The sequence below is a fragment of the Thalassophryne amazonica genome, chromosome 9, assembly GCF_902500255.1.
Source record: "Thalassophryne amazonica chromosome 9, fThaAma1.1, whole genome shotgun sequence".
In the NCBI taxonomy this organism is placed as follows: domain Eukaryota; kingdom Metazoa; phylum Chordata; class Actinopteri; order Batrachoidiformes; family Batrachoididae; genus Thalassophryne; species Thalassophryne amazonica.
In genome coordinates, this window is record NC_047111.1 from 17,010,091 (window position 1) to 17,022,258 (window position 12,168).

The window sequence follows — 12,168 nt, forward strand, 5'->3', positions numbered from 1 at the left end:
ACCACCTCGGTGACTTTGGCCTGGGTGATCGATTAGTCTGCCTCTGAGTCCCCAGTCTCTGCTTCCTTTTCAGAAGACGTGATGATGGGATTGAGGAGATCCTAGAAGTATTCCTTCCACCGCCCGACAACATCCCCAGTCAGGGTCAAAAGCTCCCCACCTGCACCGTGCTTCCCGATCACCCCCCTCCAGGTCTCACTGTCGAGGCCCACATGGGCGTTGAAATCCCCCAGGAGAACAATGGAGTCCCCAGTTGGAGCACTATCTAGTACGCCTCCCAGGGACTCCAAGAAGGTCGAGTACTCTGCACTGCCGCTCGGCCCGTAGCCCGAGACAACAGTGAGAGACCTGTCCCCAACCTGAAGGCGTAGGGACGCGACCCTCTCATTCACCGGGGTGAACTCCAACACATGGCGACTGAGCTGGGGAGAAGTGAGCAATGCTACCCCGCCTCTCCCCGTGGGCATCGCCAGAAAAGTGGAGCGCCTAGCCCCTCTCCAGGAGTTGGGTACCAGAGCCCAAGCTGTGTGTGGAGGTGAGCCCGACTATCTGTAGTCGTTACCTCTTAACCTCCCGCACAAGCTCAGGCCCCCCCCCAGCAAGGTAACATTCCATGTCATCCTCGACCGCCACCCGGTCCTCTCTGCACCTGACCCCCATGGCCCCCTCTGCAGGTGGTCAACCCACTGGAGGGTGGGCTCATGTTGCTCTTTTGGGCTGGGCCCGGCCGGGCCCTGTGGGCTAAGGCCCGACCACCAGGCGCTCGCGTGCGAGCCCCAACTCCAGGCCTGGCTCCAGGGTGGGGCCCCAGCTCTGCCATACCGGGCAACGTCTCAGTCCTTGATATTATACTGGTCATGGGAGCTTCTGAACTGCCCTTAGTTTGACCCATCCCCTAGGACCTGTTTGCCATGGGAAACCCTACCAGGGGCACGAAGCCCCCGACAACATAGCTCCTAGGATCATCCGGGTACGCAAACTCCCCCACCACAATAAGGTGGCAGTTCAAGGGGGAGATGACTATACTAAACACTTCTAATTAGACTAAACAGTGTCTGCAATGAAAAAAAAAAAACACTTCTAATTAGACTAAACAGTGTCTGTAGCGAAAAAGTGAAAGCGGTCATGGTAAAACTGTGTACGTCTCTCCTGCACCCAAGCTAATTTAAAAATCCCCGCATCACCTGTGGCTGCCTTTGAACACACCTGGTGCGCCTCTTTACTGCCACTCACTGTGATAATGCAAAACAAAAATATATAAAGTGACAAAAAAACAACAACAAATGGCTCCTATAGTAGGAGCTCCATCAAAACTTGTGACATCTGTGGCATTGTGCTGTGTGATAAAACTGAACATTTCAGAGTGGCCTTTTATTGTGGCCAGCCTAAGGCACACCTGTGCAATAATCATGCTGTCTAATCAACATCTTGATATGCCACACCTGTGAGGTGGGATGGATTATCTCAGCAAAAGAGAAGTGCTACACTAACACAGATTTAGACAGATTTGTGAACAATATTTGAAAAAATAAAATTTTGTGTACTTTTGTGAAAATGTTTTAGATGTTTGAGTTCAGCTCATGAAAAATAAAAACAAAAGTGTTGCATTTATATTTATGTTCAGTGTAAATGTTTTACTTCTGTTTATTAAACAGGATCTCTGTAAAAAATAATTAACCAATTTTTATTAAATCCTTGTGGCCACCTGTTGGCTGCGCTCACTAACTGGACAATAAATGGTGCACGTGCATGTTTGTGCTGTCAATAAAACTTCAGATAAGACCCCATTCAGACTGGGTTTGCAATCCGGCTCAGGTGTTTTTCTGAACAGTGCAAATTGGATTGAAGTCAGATTGTTTGCTATTGATTATCCGCCCAGTAGGATGGATTTGAGTGGGATTCACTGTAATCTGAACACAAATGTGGCTTGAATCTGGCAAGCTCTGGAACATGATGTCAGACTACAGTCTGTACGCCCACAGTGGCTTCTCAGTAAAGCGCTTAAACAACCTTCTTTCTCTGCGGTGCCTTATCGCTACACAGAAACACATACATACACACACACACATACACAATTCAGGTCCTCTGCAGCAACAGACTGCAGGTTGATGACGTGAATTTAAAAAGTGAACTTTTATGAGGTTATAATTTAATTTCTTTGTAAAATATCAGACGAATTCACGTTTACCTGTTTGAAATGTTTTTTCCTTTGCAGGCTTCCCATCCTGTACACCAGCATGGACCCCCAAAATTTCCTGTATTGTCAATTGTGTCTGTAGCATGGCTCAAGCAGAGGGCCACCCCTTTGAGTCTGATCTGCTTGAGGTTTCTTCCTCAAATTGTCAGAGGGAGTTTTTTCTTCCCACTGTCTCCTCTGTTCTTGCTCTGGGGGTTGGTGAGGTTAGACCTTACTTGTGTGAAGCACCTTGAGGCAACTTTGTTGTGATTTGGTGCTATATAAATGAAAATTAATTGAAATTGAAGCCAGGCGACTCACTGCACTTAAATAATCCATCAAGCTGTCCATTATTACTCCTCGATAGATAAAGACACAGCCAGGTTGTCCTTGTTGCTTCGGTAAGCAGCAACACCCCAAACACACGACCATGTGGGTTCGGCTTGAGCTGTTCTGTGTTTGGACGTGAGTGTAGGATCCAGACTGGAAAGTATGCTGTGCGCAGGGAAGTTCTTCCCCTGCAGAGTTTTCCCCACAAAATAAGAGCTACAATTTTTTATTTTTAATCCAGATCCACAAGATTTGACCTCAAAAGTCCGCAGCCTGCACCTGTACAAAACTCAATCTGAAAATCCGCACGTCCATTTTTGTTCTTACAAATGATCATAGATTCTGCTGTATTCCGTTTCCATTTTACAGATGGGTTGACATTGACAGTGCCTGGAACATAGGTCTGAAATCAGCACGCTGCTGCGTAGGAGAGTAGGCTCAATGTGTCGACATTAAACAGACTTCTGATACGTATTTATGGATATACTCGGGATTTATTACTCAAAGTGGCCTCTAGTGACAAGCTGTGGAAAACCAGGTAAGTCAGACTTACTTGATGTTGAGGAATTAGGCTCGAGTCAGAGAAGTCTCTGGGATAAAACGGATCAGTTTGTTGTTGTTATTCATTTCCAGTTTGTTTTCCACGCAAAATGGCCCAGAGCCCAAAGTTTCCCATCTGGTGTAGGATGTGGCTCGAGCCAGATTGCGAACCCCATCTGACAGGGGCCCAATAGGATGAGTTGGATTCAAATCTGGATTGAATCTGGCTCAAGCTCTATTGCAAACTCCAGTTTGACCAGGGTCTATATGACTTCATTGCCGGCCTCATTGCAGAGACTCACTTTTGCATGGAGATCGTATGTTTGTTGTGTTGTTTCTCTTTTGGGTTAAAGTTATTGATCGATTGGTGCAGGTTCAGATGCAGAACAGTCTGGAGTACCAGCAGGTGGAATGTAGCCTTTTGGTGAATGCAGCAGGAGCTTTTTCCGGTACGCTGGCGAAGACGTTGGGCATTGGCTGCGGCACCAGAGACTCCATTGCTGGAATTCCATTTCCTGTAGAGCCACGGAAACGGTACAATCCAGCAAGTGGAAGTCAACAGTTTCCTTTGCTTGTAGTTTTTTTTGGTTGGTTGGTTGGTTGTTTTTTGGGGGGGGTTTTTTGCCTCTGATTTTATGTTTTTCACTCGTGTATATATATTTATATTTTTATATTTGTTTGCTTTAGGTGTAAATTCAATTTTTTACAGTTTTTGGGGAAATTTAATATTTTTTGGTTTTGGACTTTTGTTAGCTGAAAATGAACTTCAAGACATTAAACTGAAGAAAAAAAATCATGAAATTTTATGAAAATGTAATCAAGAGAAATATTCTACAAATGTGATGGAACTGAGAGTGAAAAACAGAACGACAGACTCAGCCAGAGTGCAGGTGTCAAAAGTCATTATGTTCCAGCTGTTTGTGTGTGTGTGTGTGTGTGTGTGTGTGTGTGTGTGTGTGTGTGTGTGTGTGTGTGTGTGTGTGTGTGTGTGTGTGTGTGTGTGTGTGTGTGTGTGTGTGTGTGTGTGTGTGTGTGTGTGTGTGTGTGTGTGTGTGTGTGGTGTTTAGCGATACACGTGGTGACCTTTTAATGTTTCTTCTTGGACCAGATCCTGTTTCACAAACTGCAGACCCTGAAGTGGGTTCTTCTTTGCAGGTACATCTACGTGGTCCACTGTCCTGATGGTCCGGTTCTGGAGACGCCCTTCCTCATCGATTACTCTGGAATCTATTTCCGAAGAGAAGGTTTAGGGGGGAACTACATCACAGGCACCTCCCCGGAGGAGGTCTGGTTCAACTCTCCACGTCTCCTTACATAAATAGCTTGAGTGAAGGTTTACGTGAGTTTCTGTCCTCAGGATGAAGAACCAGATGTCAGTAATCTCGATGTGGACCACCAGTACTTTGAGGACAAAGTGTGGCCCAGTTTGGCCCATCGGGTCCCTGCGTTTGAGAGCCTCAAGGTATGGCTGGGATACGGATCAGGGGCAGAAAGTCCAAGTCTGTGAAATGATTCCACAAATCTGCCAGTTCACACTAAAGTTTCAAGTAGAGGATTATGGGATATGTAGTTTTCTGCTCTTCATCTCATTCATTCGTTTTATATACCCACTTATTCCAGTTGAGCATCACAGGGGAGTTGGAGCCTATCCCAGCAGTCATGGTCCAAGAGGGATCTTACACTCTGGACAGGACACTAGTCCACTGCAGGGCCACATATGGACAGACAAACACACATCGAGTCACCAGCTCGCCTAACCTGGATGTCTTTGGAAGTGGGAGGGAACCAACACAAACACTGGGAAAACATGCAAAATCTACACAGAAAGGACCATGCAGTGCTAACCGCTAAGCTACTGTGCCACCCTCGCTATCACAAAGTGTTAATTATGGTAAGTTTTTTTTTATCAGGTTTGCTGTCTTTTGAATTCCACACAAATTCATACACTTGAGACAATAAATACAGTTGTTATCAGCCATTTGCAGACAGTCGTCATGGTAATTTTGGGCTTTTAATGTCTTTGAACTGTTCTTTTGTCAGGGTTTAATGATTGAGCAGTAAACATTATTAATGACTCTAAAATAAACAAAAACTGGATGCACATGTTTGAATATACACTCAACAAAAATGTGATAGTGAGCACTTCTCCTTTGCTGAGATAATCCATCCCACCTCACAGGTGTGCCATATCAAGATGCTGATTAGACACCATGATTAGTGCACAGGTGTGCCTTAGGCTGCCCACAATAAAAGGCCACTCTGAAAGGTGCAGTTTTATCACACAGCACAATGCCACAGATGTCGCAAGATTTGAGGGAGCGTGCAATTGGCATGCTGACAGCAGGAATGTCAACCAGAGCTGTTGCTCGTGTATTGAATGTTCATTTCTCTACCATAAGCCGTCTCCAAAGGCGTTTCAGAGAATTTGGCAGTACATCCAACCAGCGTCACAACCGCAGACCACGTGTAACCACACCAGCCCAGGACCTCCACATCCAGCATGTTCACCTCCAAGATCATCTGAGACCAGCCACTCGGACAGCTGCTGAAACAATCTGTTTGCATAACCAAAGAATTTCTACACAAACTGTCAGAAACCGTCTCAGGGAAGCTCATCTGCATGCTCGTCGTCCTCATCGGGGTTTCGACCTGACTCCAGTTCGTCGTCGTAACCGACTTGAGTGGGCAAATGCTCACATTCGCTGGCATTTGGCACGTTGGAGAGGTGTTGTCTTCACAGATGAATCCCGGTTCACACTGTTCAGGGCAGATGGCAGACAGCGTGTGTGGTGTCGTGTGGGTGAGCGGTTTTCTGATGTCAGTGTTGTGGATCGAGTGGCCCATGGTGGCGGTGGGGTTATGGTATGGGCAGGCGTCTGTTATGGATGAAGAACACAGGTGCATTTTATTGATGGCATTTTGAATGCACAGAGATACCGTGACGAGATCCTGAGGCCCATTGTTGTGCCATACATCCAAGAACATCACCTCATGTTGCAGCAGGATAATGCACGGCCCCATGTTACAAGGATCTGTACACAATTCTTGGAAGCTGAAAATGTCCCAGTTCTTGCATGGCCGGCATACTCACTGGACATGTCACCCCTTGAGCATGTTCGGGATGCTCTGGACCGGCGTATATGACAGCGTGTACCAGTTCCTGCCAATATCCAGCAACTTCGCACAGCCATTGAAGAGGAGTGGACCAACATTCCACAGGCCACAATTGACAACCTGATCAACTCTATGCGAAGGAGATGTGTTGCACTGCGTGAGGCAAATGGTGGTCACACCAGATACTGACTGGTATCCCCCCCAATAAAACAAAACTGCACCTTTCAGAGTGGCCTTTTATTGTGGACAATCTAAGGCACACCTGTGCACTAATCATGGTGTCTAATCAGCATCTTGGTATGGCACACCTGTGAGGTGGGATGGATTATCTCAGCAAAGGAGAGGTGCTCACTATCACAGATTTCGACTGGTTGTGAACAATACTTGAGGGAAATGGTGATATTGTGTATGTGGAAAAAGTTTTAGATCTTTGAGTTCATCTCATACAAAATGGGAGCAAAACCAAAAGTGTTGCATTTATATTTTTGTTGAGTGTATATTGGATCTTCTTCAATCCACACGGGGTCAAAATTAAACATACATTAATTTAAATGTTTTAATAAAAGGAGCTGAAGGTTCTCCAATGTCTCTAAACGTGACGAGGCCTATTAACTCCTCATTATTGAGGATGATCGATTATAACTGGTAGTTTCTCTTTGCCAACATAAAAACGATGTTTGGCAGCACTCACTGGACTGACCAGGAGAAGTGTAGATTTACACTAGTTGGGAAGGTCTCTTGGAGCCGTTTCAAAACAGCCGCAGAGTCCAAGATCATTAGTTCAAATCAAAAAAGTTAGTCAGATGTGCCACCACGTTGCCAAAGGAGATTGGTTAGGGTGTTCTGGAACCACCAAGGCTCAGGCCTGCCATGAAGTCGAAACTGCTGGAACATGAGCATTACTGTACACAGTGAACGGTCCGAGTCTATTTTATGATCCATGTATTATTGGTGGAAGGAACCGAATCCTGCTTTGGTTTTTGTGACACCCTCAGTTAGTTTATTTTTGTTTTTGTGTTTTCTTTTTTCCGTCAGGTGACCAGCGCGTGGGCAGGATTTTACGATTACAACACCTTTGACCAGAACGCCATCATCGGCCTACACCCGTCCGTCGCCAATATGTACTTTGCCACCGGCTTCAGCGGTCATGGCCTCCAGCACTCACCCATCGTGGGCCGCGCCGTGGCCGAACTCATCCTGGACGGAGAATTTACAACGTTGGATCTGAGCAGATTTGGGTTCCAACGCATTTTAGACCAGGATCCCCTGCTGGAACAGAACATAGTATGACAATGTGGCCCCCGTTTTCCGAAATCCAGTGGTGGGCACAGCTAACCAAAAAATTAGCTTCGATAACAGCTAAACTGATAAACCACCCAAAAATTTATTGGAAGCTACAGCTAACCGATAACTTTCAGTATTGTCTCCGGTACACTTGCAACAACTACTAACAAGCTGATTTTGAGTTTTAACACCATGATTGCTTCTGGCGACCACAGACCCAAACAGTGAGTCAGCACTTCTGTCTTTGTGCACCCTGCCCACTGCTGGAAGCTCCTGTTTACTACATATCTTGCAGCAGTGAAGCAGCTGAGAGGAGCAGCTAAGATAAGCTCAACTGTGTGTGTATATATATATATATATATATATATATATATATATATATATACACACACACACAAATATATGTCATTATTCCTTGACAGAATATAGCAGTGCCGCTGTGAGGCAGAGGTCTTGGAAAATAAAGCAGTTTTGACTTATGGTTTTGATTAAAAAAAATAATAATCCGGATAGAATAACTCCATTAATGTCAATTCTGTCATTTGTGCAAAGTTAAAGTATAACATATATCTTTTAATTTTAAATAATGCACTAATTCTGAAGTTTTGTAACACAGACAGATGCCAAATGATTATGGGCAAATGAGCCTCTGCTAACACTGATTGGTTGACTCATTCATTCTATGTAAAAATCAACATGTTGTGACGTGTGTGTGTTGGTATTTACATATAAATGTGCTTTTGTAAAATATGCCATTTTATTCATATGTAAAAAATAAAAAAAAAGCCATTTGCAAAAGTCAAGTTGTGATTATTAGACAATCGTCTGATATAACCGGGGTCAAAATGCATAGGACACTGCCATCTACTGGCGCCCAGATTATTAAGGATTATGGGTAAGGCTCAGACCCTTACCCATAATCCTTTGCATACCAGTTTTTTTTTTCGTGCGACAGAGAGCTGCTGTGCTAGAAAGTTCTAAAAGTTTCTTGAAATTTCTAGATAATTCTGGAAACATCTAGAAAATTCTGGACAGTTCTAGCAGTTAAAGAATATTCTAGAAGACTACTCAGTAGTAGTGAAGGTGAATTGAGAATATTCTTGAAAACAGACAAATTTCAAAATATCAATGTCCTGATCACAGAAGCAAAGTTTCTGTGGAATAACAGCTATTTTCTATTTATTTAAGGCATAACAGGTTAGGAAAACACACTGTGTACCCAGGAACAAAACAAAAATAAAAATTTGTTACATAGTGTAATTATCGAAGATAATGTTTTCGTTATCGGATTATCTTTTTAGATAACTTTAAAAACCATTATCGGAATAATTATTTTCCAATATATTTTTGTCCGATAACTTTTAGACTGATAACATAGTAAACAAAGGTGAACAGTGACAAACACTTTTTTTTTTTTTACTTTTTTTTTTATTTCTTACAAGTATATATACAGAACAGAACAGTAGTCAAACAGTATGGGATCAGCTCACAAGGGACAGGAGGCATTACAGTTTCAGATCACATTTTCATTTATATAAGTGAAGAGAAATAAAAAATAAATAAAATCCATTCAAATGTTAATGTATTTGTTTATATAACTTATCCATTTGCACCATTTCCTATTATAATCTTTTTTTAGTCTCAAACAATAAGTCATTTTTTCCATCACACAAATTTCCTGTACTATATCCAACCATTATTTTTGTCTAGGTGGGTCTGAGGAAAGCCACTTTCTTGTTATGGCCTTCCTGGCAGCCGTAAGAAGAATTTTTACCAGATAATTATCCTCTTTCACTACTACTTTACCTACATTTTCCAAATACAGGGTGGAACAGTCCTTGGAAACCCTATATGCAAGCACATCATTTATCACAGCGTTCACGTCATCCCAAAACGGTTCTATTTTAGGGGAACACCAGAAGATGTGTGGTTTGCATTTATTTGACCACATTGCCTCCAGCATGATTGCTGTTTTAACAATTGTTTGCTTTTTAAATTTGGTGTAATTAAAAAAACGTGTTAAATTTTTCCAATTAAATTCTCTCCATGTTGTTATGTGTCGGACGCAGCTCGGAGAACCGACCAGCGTTTGAAGGACCCAGTATGAAATAAGCAGAGCACGGTTCAAAGGATAACTGAATTTAATACATAACAGTGATAATATAATAACAAAAAGGTGCGGCCTGGCGTGGTGCGCTCCCAGCAGCGCTAACGGTCCGGAGCCAGAAGCTGTTTCGGACCCAAGGACCCCGCCGACACCCCCCAGGTGGCCGCAACAACCGAGTCTGTGAAAGAAGGAACCATTATGTGAGTCCACACTCTACACACAGAACACTTAAAGGTGTACAAACAGCAAACACTTCCTGGCTTGATTACTGATCAGCTTCCCAACCTGCAGGCATGGAACATCCCGTTCACAAAACTCCACTGCAGTGGAAGCTGATACATGACTAACAAACAGCTCAATACAATAAGGTGTGAGGGACACCACATTTACTGACTGTATAACAGTTAGTCACAAAATCTAACGTACCTCAGGAAGTGTGCTGACGAGCGTGAGACCTCACCCCCTCCTCTTTCACAGACTGTGCATCAAACCTGGACGTTCTCAGCATCCGCTGCTGATGAGATGGCTCCCGAGACGACGATCTCACCCGTCTGGTCACAAGGTCGAGTCTCTGGCAAATACACACTGTGCACTCCAGTCTTAAATGCCAACATGTTCCAATCCATCCAGATGCACCACAGCTGTGAGTCCTGACGAGTCGCAGGTGATCAGGGTGAGGTCCTGACAGCCTCAGCAACACAGCCACTCAGTCCCAAACGCACGGCACCTGGGAGGAAAACCAAAAACCAGAAACAAACCGGCAGCCAGGCCCCCCCAGCCATATAACACATGTAAGTGAATTTGTGGATGTCTGTTGAGTTGGGCACGTGATACCATTCCTCTTCAGTGATTGTGATATTCAGCTCTTTTTCCCACTTGTGCTTTATGTATAATGTTTTATTCTGACATTCCATTATGCTGTGGTATATTACTGATATAACCCTAGATATTTTTTGGTTATATGCATTAACCATCACTTCTATCACTGGGTTCATTTCTTCTGGTGTGGCCCTCTTCACCTCTTTATTGTAATATTCCCTCAATTGAAAATATCTAAACAAGTCTTGATTCTTAAGTGCAAATCTTTTCTTTAAGTCTTCAAAACTCCTTAATTCTCCATTCTCTGTGGCAGTACAAAATGCAGTCATTCCATTTTTCTTCCATTCTTTAAATGTTGAGTCATACAGACCAGGCCTAAATTCACCATCCAGTGTTATCCATTTTAATATTTTTAGCCCCTTTTTCAGTTTAAGTTGTCTGGTAAGAGTAAACCACATTTCCAGTGTAAATATTGTTATTGGATCAATCAAATTCCTAATATGGTGAGGGATTGTTTTTTCTCCCAAGAGTGTTTGGATGTGATAGTCAGGGATGTATGTCTCAACCTCTTTCCATCTTGCTATATCATTTTCATCACACCAGTTAACTAGTGGTCGAAACTGAGCTGCATAAAAATATATCTTAAAGTTTGGGAGTGCCATTCCACCTTTATTCTTTGGCAATTGGAGCGTAGTGTATTTAACTCTGGCTTTCCTCCCTCCCCAAATAAACCTAGATACTAATTTATCCCATTCTATAAATTGTTTTGGTGGAATATCTATTGGCAGGGATTGAAATAAGTACAGTAACCTTGGTAAAATATTCATTTTCACTATATTTATCTTACTACTAAAATCCAATGGGTAAGTAGACCATCGTTCCATGTCCTTTTTTATATTTTGATTTATGTAGTTGTAATTAGCCCCATACAGATTTGAGATATTTTTGGTTATATATACTCCTAAGTATTTAATCTGTTTTGAGTCCCATTTGACTCCATATTTATGTTTGATTTGTATTGAGGGGGTGTAATTAAATGAGAGAATCTGGGTTTTTGCAAGATTTAATTTGTATCCTGCATAATAATTGAAATTTTCTATAATTTCCATCATTTGCAGGAAGGAGGTATCTACACTCAACAAAAATATAAACGCAACACTTTTGGTTTTGCTCCCATTTTGTATGAGATGAACTCAAAGATCTAAAACTTTTTCCACATACACAATATCACCATTTTCCTCAAATATTGTTCACAAACCAGTCTAAATCTGTGATAGTGAGCACTTCTCCTTTGCTGAGATAATCCATCCCACCTCACAGGTGTGCCATATCAAGATGCTGATTAGACACCATGATTAGTGCACAGGTGTGCCTTAGACTGCCCACAATAAAAGGCCACTCTGAAAGGTGCAGTTTTATCACACAGCACAATGCCACAGATGTTGCAAGATTTGAGGGAGCGTGCAATTGGCATGCTGACAGCAGGAATGTCAACCATAGCTGTTGCTCGTGTATTGAATGTTCATTTCTCTACCATAAGCCGTCTCCAAAGGTGTTTCAGAGAATTTGGCAGTACATCCAACCAGCCTCACAACCGCAGACCACGTGTAACCACACCAGCCAAGGACCTCCACATCCAGCATGTTCACCTCCAAGATCGTCTGAGACCAGCCACTCGGACAGCTGCTGAAACAATCGGTTTGCATAACCAAAGAATCTCTGCACAAACTGTCAGAAACCGTCTCAGGGAAGCTCATCTGCATGCTCATCGTCCTCATCGGGGTCTCGACCTGACTCC

At 43.1% G+C, this 12,168-nt stretch overlaps 1 protein-coding gene across 2 annotated transcripts in view; it reads left to right on the forward strand.

Annotated features, from left to right (window-relative positions):
• The window catches only part of foxred1 (FAD-dependent oxidoreductase domain containing 1), a 50,779-nt gene extending 43,237 nt beyond the window's left edge, over positions 1 to 7,542 (forward strand). The window contains exons 8-11 of one of the 2 annotated variants that reach the window (XM_034177681.1): positions 3,420 to 3,580; positions 4,202 to 4,331; positions 4,404 to 4,508; positions 7,196 to 7,542. In XM_034177681.1, coding sequence (XP_034033572.1) covers positions 3,420 to 3,580; positions 4,202 to 4,331; positions 4,404 to 4,508; positions 7,196 to 7,450 — 651 coding nt within the window. In that variant the 3' untranslated portion in view covers positions 7,451 to 7,542. The remainder of the gene's footprint in view (positions 1 to 3,419; positions 3,581 to 4,201; positions 4,332 to 4,403; positions 4,509 to 7,195) is intronic. The other variant, XM_034177682.1, reaches the window with a different exon arrangement.
• Positions 7,543 to 12,168: the final 4,626 nt, after the last annotated feature.